The sequence below is a fragment of the Schistocerca piceifrons genome, chromosome 8 (genome assembly GCF_021461385.2).
Source record: "Schistocerca piceifrons isolate TAMUIC-IGC-003096 chromosome 8, iqSchPice1.1, whole genome shotgun sequence".
In the NCBI taxonomy this organism is placed as follows: Eukaryota; Metazoa; Arthropoda; class Insecta; order Orthoptera; family Acrididae; genus Schistocerca; species Schistocerca piceifrons.
In genome coordinates this window covers 253,698,323-253,713,432 of record NC_060145.1, presented here as the reverse complement: position 1 = coordinate 253,713,432, position 15,110 = coordinate 253,698,323, and the positions used below count along the sequence as shown (strand labels likewise).

The window sequence follows — 15,110 nt, the reverse complement described above, 5'->3', positions numbered from 1 at the left end:
CCTTTCTTTCTCGCGCAGCGTTCTTATATATAAAGCCGCGGTGCGGACGGCTAAGGGAACGCCTGATCAAATCGGCTCTCCCAACTAGCCGCTGGGCTAGTAATGCACCACTTTAAGTTATCGAATAAATCATCGCTTCCTTTGCTGATGGCCGATGAAGCTCTCAATTTAAATGTGCAATCAGCACACAGGTAAGTAATCACAATAAAAGTCTGACGTGGCTGAGTCAAATATTTTGGGCGAGAGAATTAATTTAATTACACTACACGCAGTAGACAAGCTCTGAACTTGCCCTTTGGATATACGCTATCACTATGGTTTTATAGTTATTCAGTTGAAACTCTTCGCATCTTTATGATTATAGCAGATCTCCCTTCTACTTAAATTTAAACATCCTAGCTTTATTTATTCGCCTACTTAATCTATCTTGCTTCCTTAATTTTTAAGACAAAAACCAGAAAATCATGAATTTCAACTAAAATTTTAATTTGTGAGATCCAGAATACTGTTTCTACTAAATTATTATGCAAAAGGAATCTAAATATAAATTTTTAAGTTTCTAGCTCTTTTCTGTTGCGCCAATGATTTTTACAGAAAAACATCCAAATTTCGAAAATTATTGAACTGATATTCAACATATATTGATTTAGTATTACTCCTGACATGCTAGAAACGTTTCAGGTTATTTACTTGATTGTTAAAGTATTGCGCGACATTTATGACGTCAGATCTAGTTACAGCGGACTAGGCTGGCACACAATGAAAAGACTGATGTGAATTTTATACAGCGTGAGTAGGCTGCTTCCCTACAACTAGAATGCCTTTTGCAATTTTTAGTGCTGCCCAAATGATTCAACAACTCAAGAATGAGGTTACATGTGATCTATATTTTTGTTATGAGTATATCAGTGATGTTTTGGTCATGTCCAGCTGTGAGGCAGAACAGCAGATTTTTTCTCATCTTTGTGCACAAAATCTTCTTATTAACATGTTGAAGAGCACTTTAAGTGCTGCTGAGGTTCAGATCCTACACACTATCAATGCTCGAGGTGTATGACCGCTATGGGAGAAAGTCAAAGCCTGCAGTAGTTAGAGAATTATGATGATTTCTTGATGTCACCAATTTCTGTCATTGTTTAGTACACAACCCTGCCATCCTTGTGCACCACTGAATGAATTCCTGCATAGCATTCTGAGGCCAAAGGACGAACTGTTGTGGGATAATGAGGCTGATTTAGCATTTACCAAGGTGAAAACTGCAACTGCAGAAACTGTTGTGTTAGCACACCCAGTTCCACAGGTGCCTCTCACCCTAATGGTAAGTGTGTCTGCCTCTTCAGTCGGTACTACTTTGCAGCAGCGAGTAGGTGAACACTGGCAGCCCATGGCCTTTCTCAGTCAAAAGTTATCACCATTGCAGTTGAACTGGTCCATGTATTATCATGAACTGTACACTGCATATGCCTCCATTAAGAAGTTGCACTACATGTTAGAGACATAGCAGCCCTTATGCCAGCGGCCAGAGAGAGCTTCATAGCATCAACTGTACCATCTACACTATATTGGGAGTCCACCACTCACATAGTCCATGTCAAAGGAGACTTGAAAATGTCAGCAGATGCTCTCTCTCAGATCAATGTGATCACTGTGCAGTTGATTTCGAAGCTCTCACTTCAGTGCAACAAGTGAGCTGTGAGACTTTTTGACACAACTGTCAGGCCTACAGTGCTGTCATGTTACAGTATCATCATCAAACATGCTACTGTATTGTGGTGTTGCAACCACCAAACCACAAAAGTTTGTGACTGTTGACTTTCAGCAGCAGGCATCCACTCTGTACATGACCTGTCACACCCTAGAATATGGGGCACTACATCATGGTGAAGCGAACTTTTGTGTGCCCAAACGTGGACAAAGATTGTGAGAAATATGTGCTCCAGCACGTGGCCTGCCAACAGAACAAAGTTAGCCAGCATGTCAGGACACTTCCTGGCACATTTGTTCCATCAAACCAATGATTTGAGCATATGCATGTGGATATTGTCAGGCCACTCCCACCATTGGACAGGTATCCCTAATGTCTTACAGCCAATGATTGATTCACACTCTAGCCAGAGGTGTTCCCTATGGTCGACATTACCATCATTGTAGCGGCCACGTTCTTCTGGGGATGGAGCACTCATTTTGGTGTACCACTATGAGTTACAAAAGACCAAGGAAGGCAATTCCAGTCATGTCTGTTCAATGCACACATATTGGATATGAAGTGTATTAGAACCACAACGTACCACATGGCAGCAAATGGCTTAGTTGAGCAAATGCACCAACAGTTGAAAGAGTCTTCTCAGTGTCATGAATCACAGCAGCAGACACAGAAATTGCCCATAATTCTCCTGGGTCTCTGCACTTTGTTGAAAGATGATCTGAAAGCCACAACCTTGGAACTTGTTTGTGGTCAGCCAATACAACTGTGCAATGCAGACAACCACATTGAACCATCAGACTTCATTACAAGCTACATGCACAAATCTGGCAGCTGTGTCATGTTGTTCTGAGAGACAAGCAGATGTGTTGCCCCTTTGCTTTGAACAAGCTACAAAGATGTCATTATGATTTTGTACGGCATGATGCAGTGCTCAAGCCACTGCAGCCACCTTATGAGGAAACTTATTGTGTTATCGGTGGGGAGGAGAAGATGTTCAAGGTTGACATGATGGATACATCAACCACCATCACCACCAACAGACTCAAACTAGCTTTCAGTGCCCCCTGCACTGGTACAGGCTCATCCATGGAGACTCTAAATGTGGTATTGACAAATGCACCAGCCACTCCACCATCTGTCACAAATAGGCCACAATGGACATTAGAGCCTACCTCTGATGACACAGCATGTGCAAAACATGCTGTTACCGAGTCTGGACAACATGCCTGATTGAATAGGAAACATAATTGAGACTGAAGAGGGGAGTTTTGAAGTGCAGCATTAAGTGAAATGTAGTGCTACACTCACAAGTGATTACTTCATGCAGTGATTATGTTTGATACAATATCTCTTTGACTTATTTTTGCTCTCTGTTGCATAATTATTTTGTTGTTTAATTCTGTGTCTAAAAAAACATCAAATCAGTTACAGATTAGTTTGAAATGTTGCAAATGTTGCACCATGTCCTTCCTACATGAAGAGTTGATTTTCACATAAAGTATTTTTAGGTTAATCCCTCAAGTGCTAGGTAATTAATTGTAAGACCTATCTGATGATCTAATTAAGTCATTTAAATTGCAATAGGCTTACCAAGAGAAGAAATTGCTTACTAGGTCCATAGTGTAAGAACTATACCAGTTTTTGTTTTGAAGGACACCAGAGAATGGAAATATGCTTAGTATTTCAGTTTTCTGTCAACAAAGTATGAAATAGCTGTTAAGGCAAAACATGCTGAATTTACTTTTAGAGCATTTTACAAATAAGCTCATTCCATTTAACCAGTGGTTATTAAAGCTGTAAAGAGCTCATTGTGTCACTGATTATCTGTCCATTACTCTCAATTTTGCAGACTTGTGTAGTTTTCAGGTACATCTAAAGAAAAAAGTCAACCATCTGATACCATGATCACTGGAAATCGAATTACCAAACAGAATAATGAGAATATATTAGCATTAATGTAAACCAAAATTACAAAATCAAAAAATAATGGTATATCTTGTGGAAAGACAAGAGTGTCTGCTCAACAAAACTGGGTTGTGATACATAAAAAAATTGCTGTGATGGTGGGAAAAGGAAAAAAGAAAAGTTAGATATTAGTATCCTGCCCTAATGCAATCTGATGTAGAGAAATTACAGGATACAAAGATGAGGCGACTACAAAGAGCGAATGTATCCAGCCCTTTTCTGCTGTTCTGTCATCTTCTGCGACATTCAGTTATCAATAGTAAAACAGAAAACAGTGATAATGATAACAAAACAACTTGGCAATAAAATCGCTATTTTTATTTCCATTGATATCTTTGGTAGTCTTTTGTTTCATAAATAGTGACAGTATAGAAACCACACTTGACTGCAGTTTATATGATTTAAAAATTGTTGAATACAGGTTGAAATGTTTAAATTAAGTATGCTGATGCTGCCAGAATGATAACTTAGTTGTGTTCCAAATATAAAACCTACCACTTTTGTTATGTCTTAGGCCATTCACTTCAACTGCCTGCCTGAGAAAGCTGGAATTAACCAGTCTGTTGTAATTGTACTACCAGTACATACAGAAGACAAGGACCGACTTGATGGGATGTCAGCCTTTGCTTTATCCTATGAGGGAAGGAGGGTAGCTATTCTCCGTAAGCCAGAATTCTATGGTCACCGTAAGGAGGAACGTGTCTGCCGTCAGTTTGGTACATCCCACAGAGGACACCCTTACATTAAGGTAAGGAAATAAAAACAAAAGTAATTACAATAATAATGTTAAAGAAAAGGACATTTTATGCAAGCCGGTGCATTGGTTTTGTACATCTCTAGAACTGACAGATTTACAGTGTATTATTGCACCAGCATGGCATATTAATGTACTTACAGATAGCTGATTTAACTTATTGTAGTGGAAGAAATTTTCAACAACAGTATTTGGCTGGAAAGGGAAAAGATGTTGAGACCTAAAGTTCTTAAGTGCCAGGGCATGTACCAGCGACCAACATTAAATCTGAAACTTCACTGTAACATATCATGGTGTGAGGGCATGTGATTGTGTTAATGGTGATCCATTACATCATGACATAAAGCTTGGTGATTCCCTTGATACTGTTCAGAAACAGTAGCTTATGTGCTGGAACTTCTTTTTACTTCCTCTCTTGTGCCCTTGAATGAGTCCTAGCAGTTTCCCAGCTGTTCAGCTTCATATACATTTACACTGCAGCAAGAAAACTCCAGGCTGGGAAAGTACGATATATCCTTGCCTTTGAAGTCTTGTCCTGCTAGCAAACACAGATACAAAAACTTTCAGCTTCAGGCTTTGTTCTTTGTAACAAGAAGAAACTATGTAGGAAGGCAGAAAACTTTCTTATTAACTTAAAATAAACTTTTGTCAGATCTGTGTAAGGCTACAGTATTTTTTCCCCTATGCATTGACGTAAGTGAAAACTCAATTCATAGAAGTTTCTCTAGTTGCTGACCATACATCTTGGGAAACATTTCATTTTATCACAGCAAGAGAATTCTTAGTTATAAAAAAGTTGTATTCCTCTGTTTGGACACTTAGCATTAAAAAGAAAGCTTACGTTTGAAAACTGAAACTATTAATTTACTCACATGTTAATACCATTATAAAATCCAATTTCTTCTTATCCTGAAATTGCAATAACACTTGGAATTCTTCTGTTGTACAAAATTGAATCTTTTTTGAACTTATTGTCATTATGGCACTGCACAGGAAACATCATCTCTCCAGGTCAGGTATTCCTATAATGTCAAGTTACAATCATCCTAGTATCTCTTATATTGTTCTGATCATGAGGTTATTGTAGCTGTCTGCTTCCAGTGAATTTTATTTCATGCATTACAGAACCAGTTTAGGATGAGACAAGTACATTTAAATTAGTTTCAAGGTAGTTCACTTATCATTTCTGACGTATGGAAATTGTCAGAACTGGTCTCTGCCAAAATCACAATTTTTCACCAGCTATTTTGCAAGGCAACCACTATTTATGAATACAAAGAAACTCAGTCCCTTACAAAAAATGTGTAATATCAATTTATTCCCCTAAACTATTTGTTTCTTGGAATGCTTTAGAGAGTAATTCACTATGTATGTCATCTTTTCCACACTGGGCACAACTTTTGGTTAATTTCTTAAAATCACAAAAGTGAAAATTTGACTCTTGTTCAGCACCCAGTATTCAGATTTCAGTTACACAACTTAATGCATCAGTCTTCCTTGCATGAAGCCAGCTCTCCATTAATAATTAAAGCAGCTCTCCACGTTAAGACTATCCTGTGCAAGCCTCTTCATCTATCTTCAAGCTACATTCACTTGAACCTGTTTACTATTATTAAGCCTCAGTCTCCCTCTAAAATTTGTATCCCCCATACTTTCCTCCATAACCAAACTGACTTTTCCTTGATGCATCAGGATATTTTTCTCATGACAGAATCCTCCGAGTATTCCTGCTCAGAGATATGAATGGAGGACTGTTTTACTCCTAGAATATTTTACTCAGGAGGACACCATCATTATACCATACAGTAGAGCGACATGTCCTGAGTAAAATCAACAGCTGTGGTTATCCCTGGCTTTCAACTCTTTGCAGGCCATATTAGCTCATTTTACAAGACCAGATCAGGCAGTCACCTAGACTACTGCCCCTCTGATTGCTGAAAAGGCTACTTCTCCTCTTCAGCAGCAATATTGTAGTCTGGCCCCTCCACACATACCCTTCTGATGTGATCCACCTATGGTATGGCTCTCTGAATCACTGAAGCATGCAAAATAACTCCTTGTGACAAGGTCTATCATGCACGAGGCATTTAAGTGGTTGATAATTGGGGCAGCTCTTGACTAGTAGTAAGATACTGTTCCCAAAACTACAGCAAATTGCTTATCAAACAATGGAACTCCAGACAGGATATCAACAATGTAGGAAAGAACACATTGTTACTTGCCATAAAGAAGACACATTAAATTGCAGACAGGCACAATTAAAAGACACTTCTGGCCTGAGATACTGGAGATGGCAGTCATGTGTGCATGAGGTGTGCTTGCTCGTGTGTATGAGCAGTGCGTGTTTTTTCGTTTGCTGATGAAGACTGTGGCTGAAAGCTATGTAAGTGTCTTTTAATGGTGCCTGTCTGCAACTTAAATGTCTTCTTTACTATAAGTACCGATCTGTCTTTTCCTTCATTGTTGGCAAATTTCTTTTGTTATAGCTATTACTATATGTTCCAAAGGTAATATCATTAGATCAATTAGATCATCATCATTATCACCACCACCATCACTTTCATCTTTGACCCGTTAATAACTACTGCTGAGGACTAAGGAAGTCCCCCCCCCCCGAGCTTTCTGTCCATTGCAGTCTTTAGCTATGCATTTTGATTGCTGCTCTAACAAGTTTTTCTAATGTCACCTACCCATCTTTTTGTTCTTTTTATGATATTTCCTGAAATTCAGAAATACCTTTCTTGGTATATCAACCATTCATTTGCACACACATGTCCCACATATGTAGATTTCATTTTCATTACAGTCAAATGTAGATCTAAATAATTACTTATTCCATTCCAGCCTTTCACCAATCTATCTGTCTGCTTTCTGGGGTCTTCCAGTAATTCCAAACATGCGTACTCCACTACTTGCTCGGTAACCATTTGCTTTTCAGTGGTTTTCACATTAAAAGTCCTCATTGTTGCAAGTCAGGACTGGAAAGAACACTGATAGTAAAATTTGCATACTACAAAAATTTTTGCAGATGCAAACTAGATCATTTTTACTCTTTTGTTTTGTCTATCTAGTAACTGATTTCAGCTGTTCTAGAGACAAAAACTCTTCAGCTCATTCTATAACTTATTGTAAACTTGTACCATTTTCTGTTCAGTGTGTAGTTTGTACATTATTTTAATCTCCTTTTAATTGATTTTTCAGACCTGATTTCAAACTTGCTCTATTAAGTTATTCCATATGTTGTTGTAGTTTGTCAGGACTAGAGGCAAACAGAACAATGTCATCAGTAAACTTAAAGTTGTTTTGGCATGTTCAATTAATACATATTCTCAGTTTAAGGACGTGTATAAACTGTAGTTTTGGTGGGAGAGAATCTCTTTGCCTGACTCCTCTTTCAATTCTAAATTTTCCACTATTTGGGTTCTCCAAGGCCGTCAATATAGATTTGGTTGAAAACTAAAATTTTTCTCAAAATCGGTGAATCTCAGGCAAGTGGTAATTCATCCTCATAAATCCCACTTCTAAAGCCAGTTTGTTCCTCTGTTTGATTTAAATCCAATACTTTTCCTATCCAATTTGTAATTTTATCAGATAGCATTCCAAGCAGTGAGCTCAGAGGCAATATGCACACATATGCCAATACCATGAATAATAGTCATGACACATATGAGTACATAAGAATATTAGCAGCAGCCCAACAGCAGTCATTTCCATTGGACAATGGTCGAGTACTTGGTGAAAAGCCTGTGGCATTTTAACCACATGATGCAGTTGGAAGACTGAGAACATTTTATTGAGTAATATCATCTTTGTACCAGTTTTGGGGAATTGTCTTGTTCTGCAAACCTTCCATAAATAATGTTGTGAGTTCCTTTTTTTATAAGGATTCCCCTATGTTAAGCTGTTTTTATTGAGACACTATGTACAGGTATATCTCATTAATTTGTAACTTGAATGACTTGACACACTCATGTGACATTACTTTCAGGGTGTTAGTATATGCATTATTAACTGCAGTATCTACATTTGTATTTGTTTCTTGAAGCATAAAAACATTTAAAGACATCTTTAAATCCTTGTACAGTTCTTTCTATGTTTTTCATTGTGTCAGTAGCCAACTTAATGACAGAATTCAATTCCTGCTCAACACAAGATTCTGATTTGTTTTCTTTATATTCTTGTTTTCAGTAATTTCTCGTATCAGATTCTCATTCTACTTTCCCACATTCTCTTGAAGACATTTGTGATTAATTGTGTTGTGTTCTGTAACTCTATCATGTTCCTATTACTTATTTGAGTCTCCTGTCTTCTCCTTCATACTGGCTTTTTACATTTTGCCAGATGGGAATGAAATCATAAAATGAACTATTTCAGCAGTTGTATGAGTGCATTTAGGCACATTAAGAGAAGCTATCAGAAAAATAAGTCTATATGACCATGTCAGGATCGGAAGTCATCAGCATCCCAAACAAACATCCAGAATATTACCCACTGCTTTACCAATGTAATTTCTACTTACACGGAGCTGTCATTGCTCTAACATTGTCATAAATTCACTGCTTAATATTTCAAAATTTGGCTGGTATCAAAAATCTGTACAAGTGTCAGTACCCACCAACGAACGTTGAAGCAGGCCACTCCTCTCTGTATTGCTAATGTTATTACATATCATATAGTTTTAGATATGTTATGGCATAGATTTAAAAATGTAGTATGTCTTTGTAATACATAAGGATTTTGTCCAATTAATATTAACCCTAACTCATCAAAATCTGTCTTTCACGACAGATATTTATAAGAGATTGAATCACTTGAATTTTCACAACCTTTTGCCTTTTTTGTGTTGTGTAATTAGTCTTTAGCATACATAACAGCTTTCTCACTATGTTGAAATCATGCAAGCAATTTGTTGCAGATGATTTATGAAAGTGGTGACTGGTTAGTCGGCGGTGACCTGGAGGTACTTGAAAGGATCCGATGGAATGACGGGCTAGACAGCTATCGTCTAACGCCACTTGAACTTCGAGCAAGGTTTAGGGAAATGGGTGCAGATGCTGTTTTTGCATTCCAGCTTCGAAACCCAATCCACAATGGACATGCATTACTTATGCAGGTATGTCTTTCTTTCTTTCTGTAATATAAGACTTGTCAGTTATCAGATTGTAAATAGTTGTAATATTATGCCAACTTTTAATTTTTTATATGCAAATTCAGAGTTTTAAGGGGTAACTTAGATTTTCCATAAAAGCCGTATGTTTCATAATTTAATAAAAATATTCTACTTTACTGCAACTGTAGACATTTTTATGACTGCAAACCTTTCATTTTTATTATTTTTATACATAGAAGTCCTATTTTGTTTTTTACTCATTCAAAAAATGTAACAAATTTTAGTGGGACATCATATGCAGCTTAGAAATAGCAATATTCTACATTTTTTTTCTTATAAGTCACTTAATTTTCTTTCTATAAAGATGCTCACTGGGAGGTATCTGTGCAAAATTTCCTGAATTTATCTTGTAAATAACTGTATTTCTAAAAATAGTTTTCTAGTTATACTTCCTAATATGCTGATATAAAACTATAAATAAGGAGAATCAGTGACAATTTCCACCGAGTAACGATGTAGTGTGGGTTATGTGGCAGGGTGAGGCAGTGCATGATGACTACAAACAGTCTGGAAAATAAGATCAATTTGTGTAGGAGGAAAATTAGTGGGGAATTCTTAATTCATGGTGAATTGGAAGCAGTGGTTATGCAATGGAGGATATAGAATGTGGAAGAGAGGATATATTGTTGCAAAACATGTTATTAACAATAACACTGTGATTTTTCAGCTGCCATATAATTAGAGGTTTCTGGGTCCATTTTCTTCTCAGCAGTTAAGATTTGAGTATAATAAATGTAACCTATTTTGTATTGTCAGTTTCTATTCTTCACCTAACAGACCTCCATATTCTCCTTTGCCATGTCACAAAATCCTCTATCATGTGAGACTTAAAACTTGTATTGTGCCTGTCAGATTGTCGGCAGTCATCTTTAGTGTGGTATACAGAAGTAACTTTTTCTCTAACTGTTCTGTCATGAACTAAACGCTGTACTTCCTTTTACCATAACAGTGTATCATCTAAGAATAAGTTTATGCAATATACTGAACTGTCTGTAGAGTTTTTCTGCTATATTATGTCTTAGAGATGTGCTACATTTGATTCCTTCCTGTCTGACTTATTGTACACTAGGCTCCTTACATTAAATATTGTAGTAGTTTAGAATCATTTATCTATAGTCACACCATCCTCATATATACAATAACTGTATACACTTTTAGTATTATGCATTCACAATGTGATAATGTCATTTCCATTGTGAAAGGACACAAAACGAAGGCTCTTGGAGGAGCATGGCTTCCGGAAACCAGTGCTGCTTCTGCATCCTTTGGGTGGTTGGACAAAGGATGATGATGTACCCCTGCCAGTGAGAATGGAGCAGCATAAAGCAGTATTAGATGAAGGAGTACTCGATCCAGAGTCTACCCTGTTGGCGATTTTCCCATCTCCAATGCAGTATGCAGGACCCACTGAAGTTCAGTGGCACGCAAAGGCTCGAATGGTAAGTACTGTGTGAGAGTCCTTTACGTAATACAGATATTTCTTCAACAGAGAAAGATTGTTAAGATCCTCACTTACCAGTATGAAAGGTAAAAGCAGGTCCATAACCATCATAATACTTGACTGAAAGCATTTAAAATATGGACAAGGAACTTTTATAACATTATATCAAAAGTGACAATCTTCCCTCCAGTTCAATCCTGACATGTTATGGGAATTGTCATGGCAGAAGCTGGTAACTCCACCCACTGTGGCGCTTCTTCTATGTAAGACTTTTGAACTCTGAGAATATTTGCTATAACCCTCTGTCCTGTTGAATAATCTCTCTGTGGCTTTGAATACTGGATTGACAGTGTGTAGCAGGGCAAGGTGGGGCTATCCTACTTGTTCTTATACCAGTCCTGATGTCAGTATTATATTTTTCCCTTTGCTGATATCTTTTCATTCTTAGTGCTTATGTGATAGTGACATGAAAAAACTAATTTCTTCACAAAATTTTACTATCCACAGGATAGTTCTCAGATTACTGATGATAAGGTTTAGTAGTGCTTCTGATAGCTCATTCTTCGACTGTTGGAGCTCTTTCTCTTTCCATTTCTCTTGAAGTTAGTCAACAGCTTCAATGGTGGATGAGGTCTGGAGACCCAATGGCAAAGAAGGTGGAAGAACCAACTTCAGCAGCTTCTGTATTCCACGTTAGGAGTGGCTGCAACAGGCATCTGTTCTCCATGTTACGAGCGGCCTTTCCTTCTGCTGGCAGTAGCTCTAAAATGCTTGGTGACAGGCAATGTGACGAGCTGACCATAAAAATTCTGCCACATGTTTATGAAAATGTTGTCTTCTGGATCTGGTACAAAGGCTAGGGCATACCCTGTAGGCAACGCGCGTTGGCATGGCCTGGTCAGTATGAGAAATATGCAAGGGTTACCATCGCACGGGTGCTGACGGCTAAACAAGCTAGCCCTCACATCCTGACTTGCAACACTTAACACTGGCACCATGACTGGATGGTACAATGAGCTATCTAAAGTCCTTGAAACCCGATGCATAGACATCTGTGTGGTTCAAGAAATACGGTGGAGCGGAAGCAAATCATACAACATTGGATGCGGTTACAAGCTGACGTATAATGGCACATGCGGAACAGCTAGTGGCGTCGGCATTATAGTGTCATCCAAGTCTGATGGTAATGTCTCTGAAGTGCAAAGATATGATGATTGCCTGATGAAGATCATGTACAACACAGATGGCAGAAAAATCCACTTTTTCAGGGCCTACACTCCACAAACTGGCCAAGCAACTTCCATCAAGGACACCTTTTGGAAGATGCTTGATGCGAAGATCGTTGGAGTGCCCCCAGAAGATTACATCATCATTGCTGGTGATCTGAATGGGCACATAGGGTGCAGAAAGGAAGAACATACTGCTCACGGTGGGCATGGATTCCGAGAAAAGAATAACAATGATGAGCGTATCCTTGATTTCTCAGAAGCTCATAACCTGGCATTTGCGAACACATGGTTCAAAAAGCGTGACTCACATCTAATCACGTATTACAGCAGCACTCATGCCACACAGGTTGACTACATCCTCATGAGACACTGTGATCTCAAAGATGAGCTTGATGCAAAGGTCATTCCCTACGAAACAGTTTCGATACAACACAATCCATTTATTTGCAATCTACGAATCAAGTTACCAACAAACAAGCACCTAGATCACACAGGACCTGCTAGAATCAAATGGTGTAAATTCGAGGATCATAGCCCACATTACTTTGCCACCAGTTACTACAGTTGAAGAAATCTTGGAGAAACTGAAAGAGTGGGCCTAACTTAGATCATGTTTCCAATGACAGCATCAGGAAACAGTTTGGTGTTCCACTAATCTAAGACAAGATGTGTGAGAGTCATCTTCAATGGTGTGGGCCTGTCTTACAGGCTGGTGATGACTCTACTGCCAAGGCAGGTTACACACTTGAAGTCGTAGGCAGAAGACCCAAAGGCAGACCTAAGCAACGTTGGGCTGACACGATTCATAAAGACCTTAAATGTGTGGACATCCACTCAAATGCAGCCCATGATAGAGCAAAATGGAGACAATGGACCCATGTAGTGGACCCCATAGGCACGTGGGACAAATACTGAAGGAAAAGAAGAAGAAGAAGAAGAAGAAGTTATCATTTCTGGAAGTTTTTCAGTTTCTTATGTTTGTATATTGTGAAATATTCATCCAAGAGGTCATTTCCGCTCTGTTCTGGATTTAACTTCATATTCATGATAAACGTGCTTTCAGTGACAAGTGTTGTACTCCATTTACGACCCTGCTTTCAGGTTTGGGCTTGATTTTAGTTACGACATGATTCTGTTTTGTGAGACATCAGGTACTTCAAAATGTCTACATCACCATGGTTCCAGTTAGACAATGTAAAAGGCATCCCCTACAAGGAGAGGAACCAGAATACAAACCAGTATATTGTTGTCAAGGTCTGTACATTCAGGAGGCTAACGGATACTAAAACAGCAGTAAGTCAGCTGCACATTAGGCACCTTAGAGTGCTTTCCAGAAGTGCCAGTCAGAACCCAATGAAATCTCTGAAAAGATTTGCCTGAGTCACCAAATATAACAGGTTGAGGACTTGGTGTGTTTGGAAAATCTATAATTTTACCAGGACATCACAGTCAAGTAGTGGTGTGAGAAAAATGAAGAGAAGCCCAAAATTTGGGATAAATTCAATGCTGAACTGAAGAAAAGTTTGGTAAAAGTCAGCAGCAAGTAAGCTTAGCAGAAGAACAGTTGAAAGAAAGGATCAAACATCATGAAGAAATCACCTGGTCCTATATACAGAATGTTTTGATCCTCCTCTACATTGAGAGTCTGAATATGACTGCTGACAAAATTACACATTTGATGAAAGGAGTCACAGAAGAGATGTACCTAACTCTTCTGATGAATGATATCACAACAACAGAGATATTCATCAAGAGATTTCCTCAATGTGACAGAAAGAGTTGGATGAAACAGGTATGACTGATTCCTGAGTGTGACCCCTCTGGCAGCTATGGAAGATGATTTTTGCCTCACCTCTTTCATACACCATATTGTAAGAGAAGAGGTACAGCATTTTTTGGCTGTTATAAATATCAGACTGAGTAAGCAAGAGGTAGCAGCTATGAATGTCAACCTCATACATCAGGCAGTAAGAGAGAATGTTGAAAAAGAGGTGTAAAGATCTTTAGAATCAATCTCTTCCAGCAGTCGAAAACACCAGGCAGAATGGACTCAGCCAGATCAGACTTAAGCCACAGCCATCAAATGACACCCTCGTACCCAACTAGTGCATGTAAAATCAGCTGCTCCGCCAAGTATAAGACCTTACAGAAGAAGAGATATTGGAGGACAGAGGAAAACACACTTGTATATTTTCACTTTTGGATGTCCTGGACACTTTGTATTCTACTACAGAGAAAGGAGATGAGTTTTTGACTACAACTGCTACACTACCATCGCAACTGTAGCCTGGATAAGGCTGTTCACCTACATGCCATAGCTGTTCCCCATCATCGTACAAAGTTACCAGCCTCTCGCCTAGTCACTGAATTCAGGAAAACTTAGTGAGGCAACCATCTATTGAGATGAGTCCACCACAGATGAAAATCCTTCATATGTGACACTTACCAAAATGTCAGGAACCTCATCACGATTATCATTGCTGGCAACCCTGTCTGAGCACTAGTCGAGTCAAGAGATTTCTTTCCTGTATCATCAAATGTTTATCATTGACAGCTAAAAAAGATTGTGTTCCATTATATGAAAGTGATTGTACTAATAGTCACAAATGGGAAATACTTGCAGCTGAAAGGAACTTGTACTGGAAGAGTAACTACCAGTGAAATCATAATGCTATTCTTGGATGGTACTTCTTGCAGGCATCACAAGCAATCAAAGACTTTGGAATATTAGATCTCCAGACTGATAAAGTTATTTTTAACAAGCACATGTAACAAACACTGCTCTGGGCAGTTGTTTGCCATTGAAAATGTTGCTTCCCCATCATCAACGAGACAAGTTACAGTCA

The 15,110-nt window shown here is 38.4% G+C and overlaps 1 protein-coding gene across 6 annotated transcripts in view; it reads left to right on the top strand.

The window, feature by feature from the left end:
* LOC124711301 (bifunctional 3'-phosphoadenosine 5'-phosphosulfate synthase) overlaps positions 1-15,110 on the top strand; it is a 342,281-nt gene that overhangs the window by 298,783 nt on the left and 28,388 nt on the right. For all 6 annotated transcript variants that reach the window (XM_047241305.1, XM_047241306.1, XM_047241309.1 and 3 more), the window contains 3 exons: positions 4,185-4,418; positions 9,340-9,537; positions 10,797-11,033. In XM_047241305.1, coding sequence (XP_047097261.1) covers positions 4,185-4,418; positions 9,340-9,537; positions 10,797-11,033 — 669 coding nt within the window. The remainder of the gene's footprint in view (positions 1-4,184; positions 4,419-9,339; positions 9,538-10,796; positions 11,034-15,110) is intronic.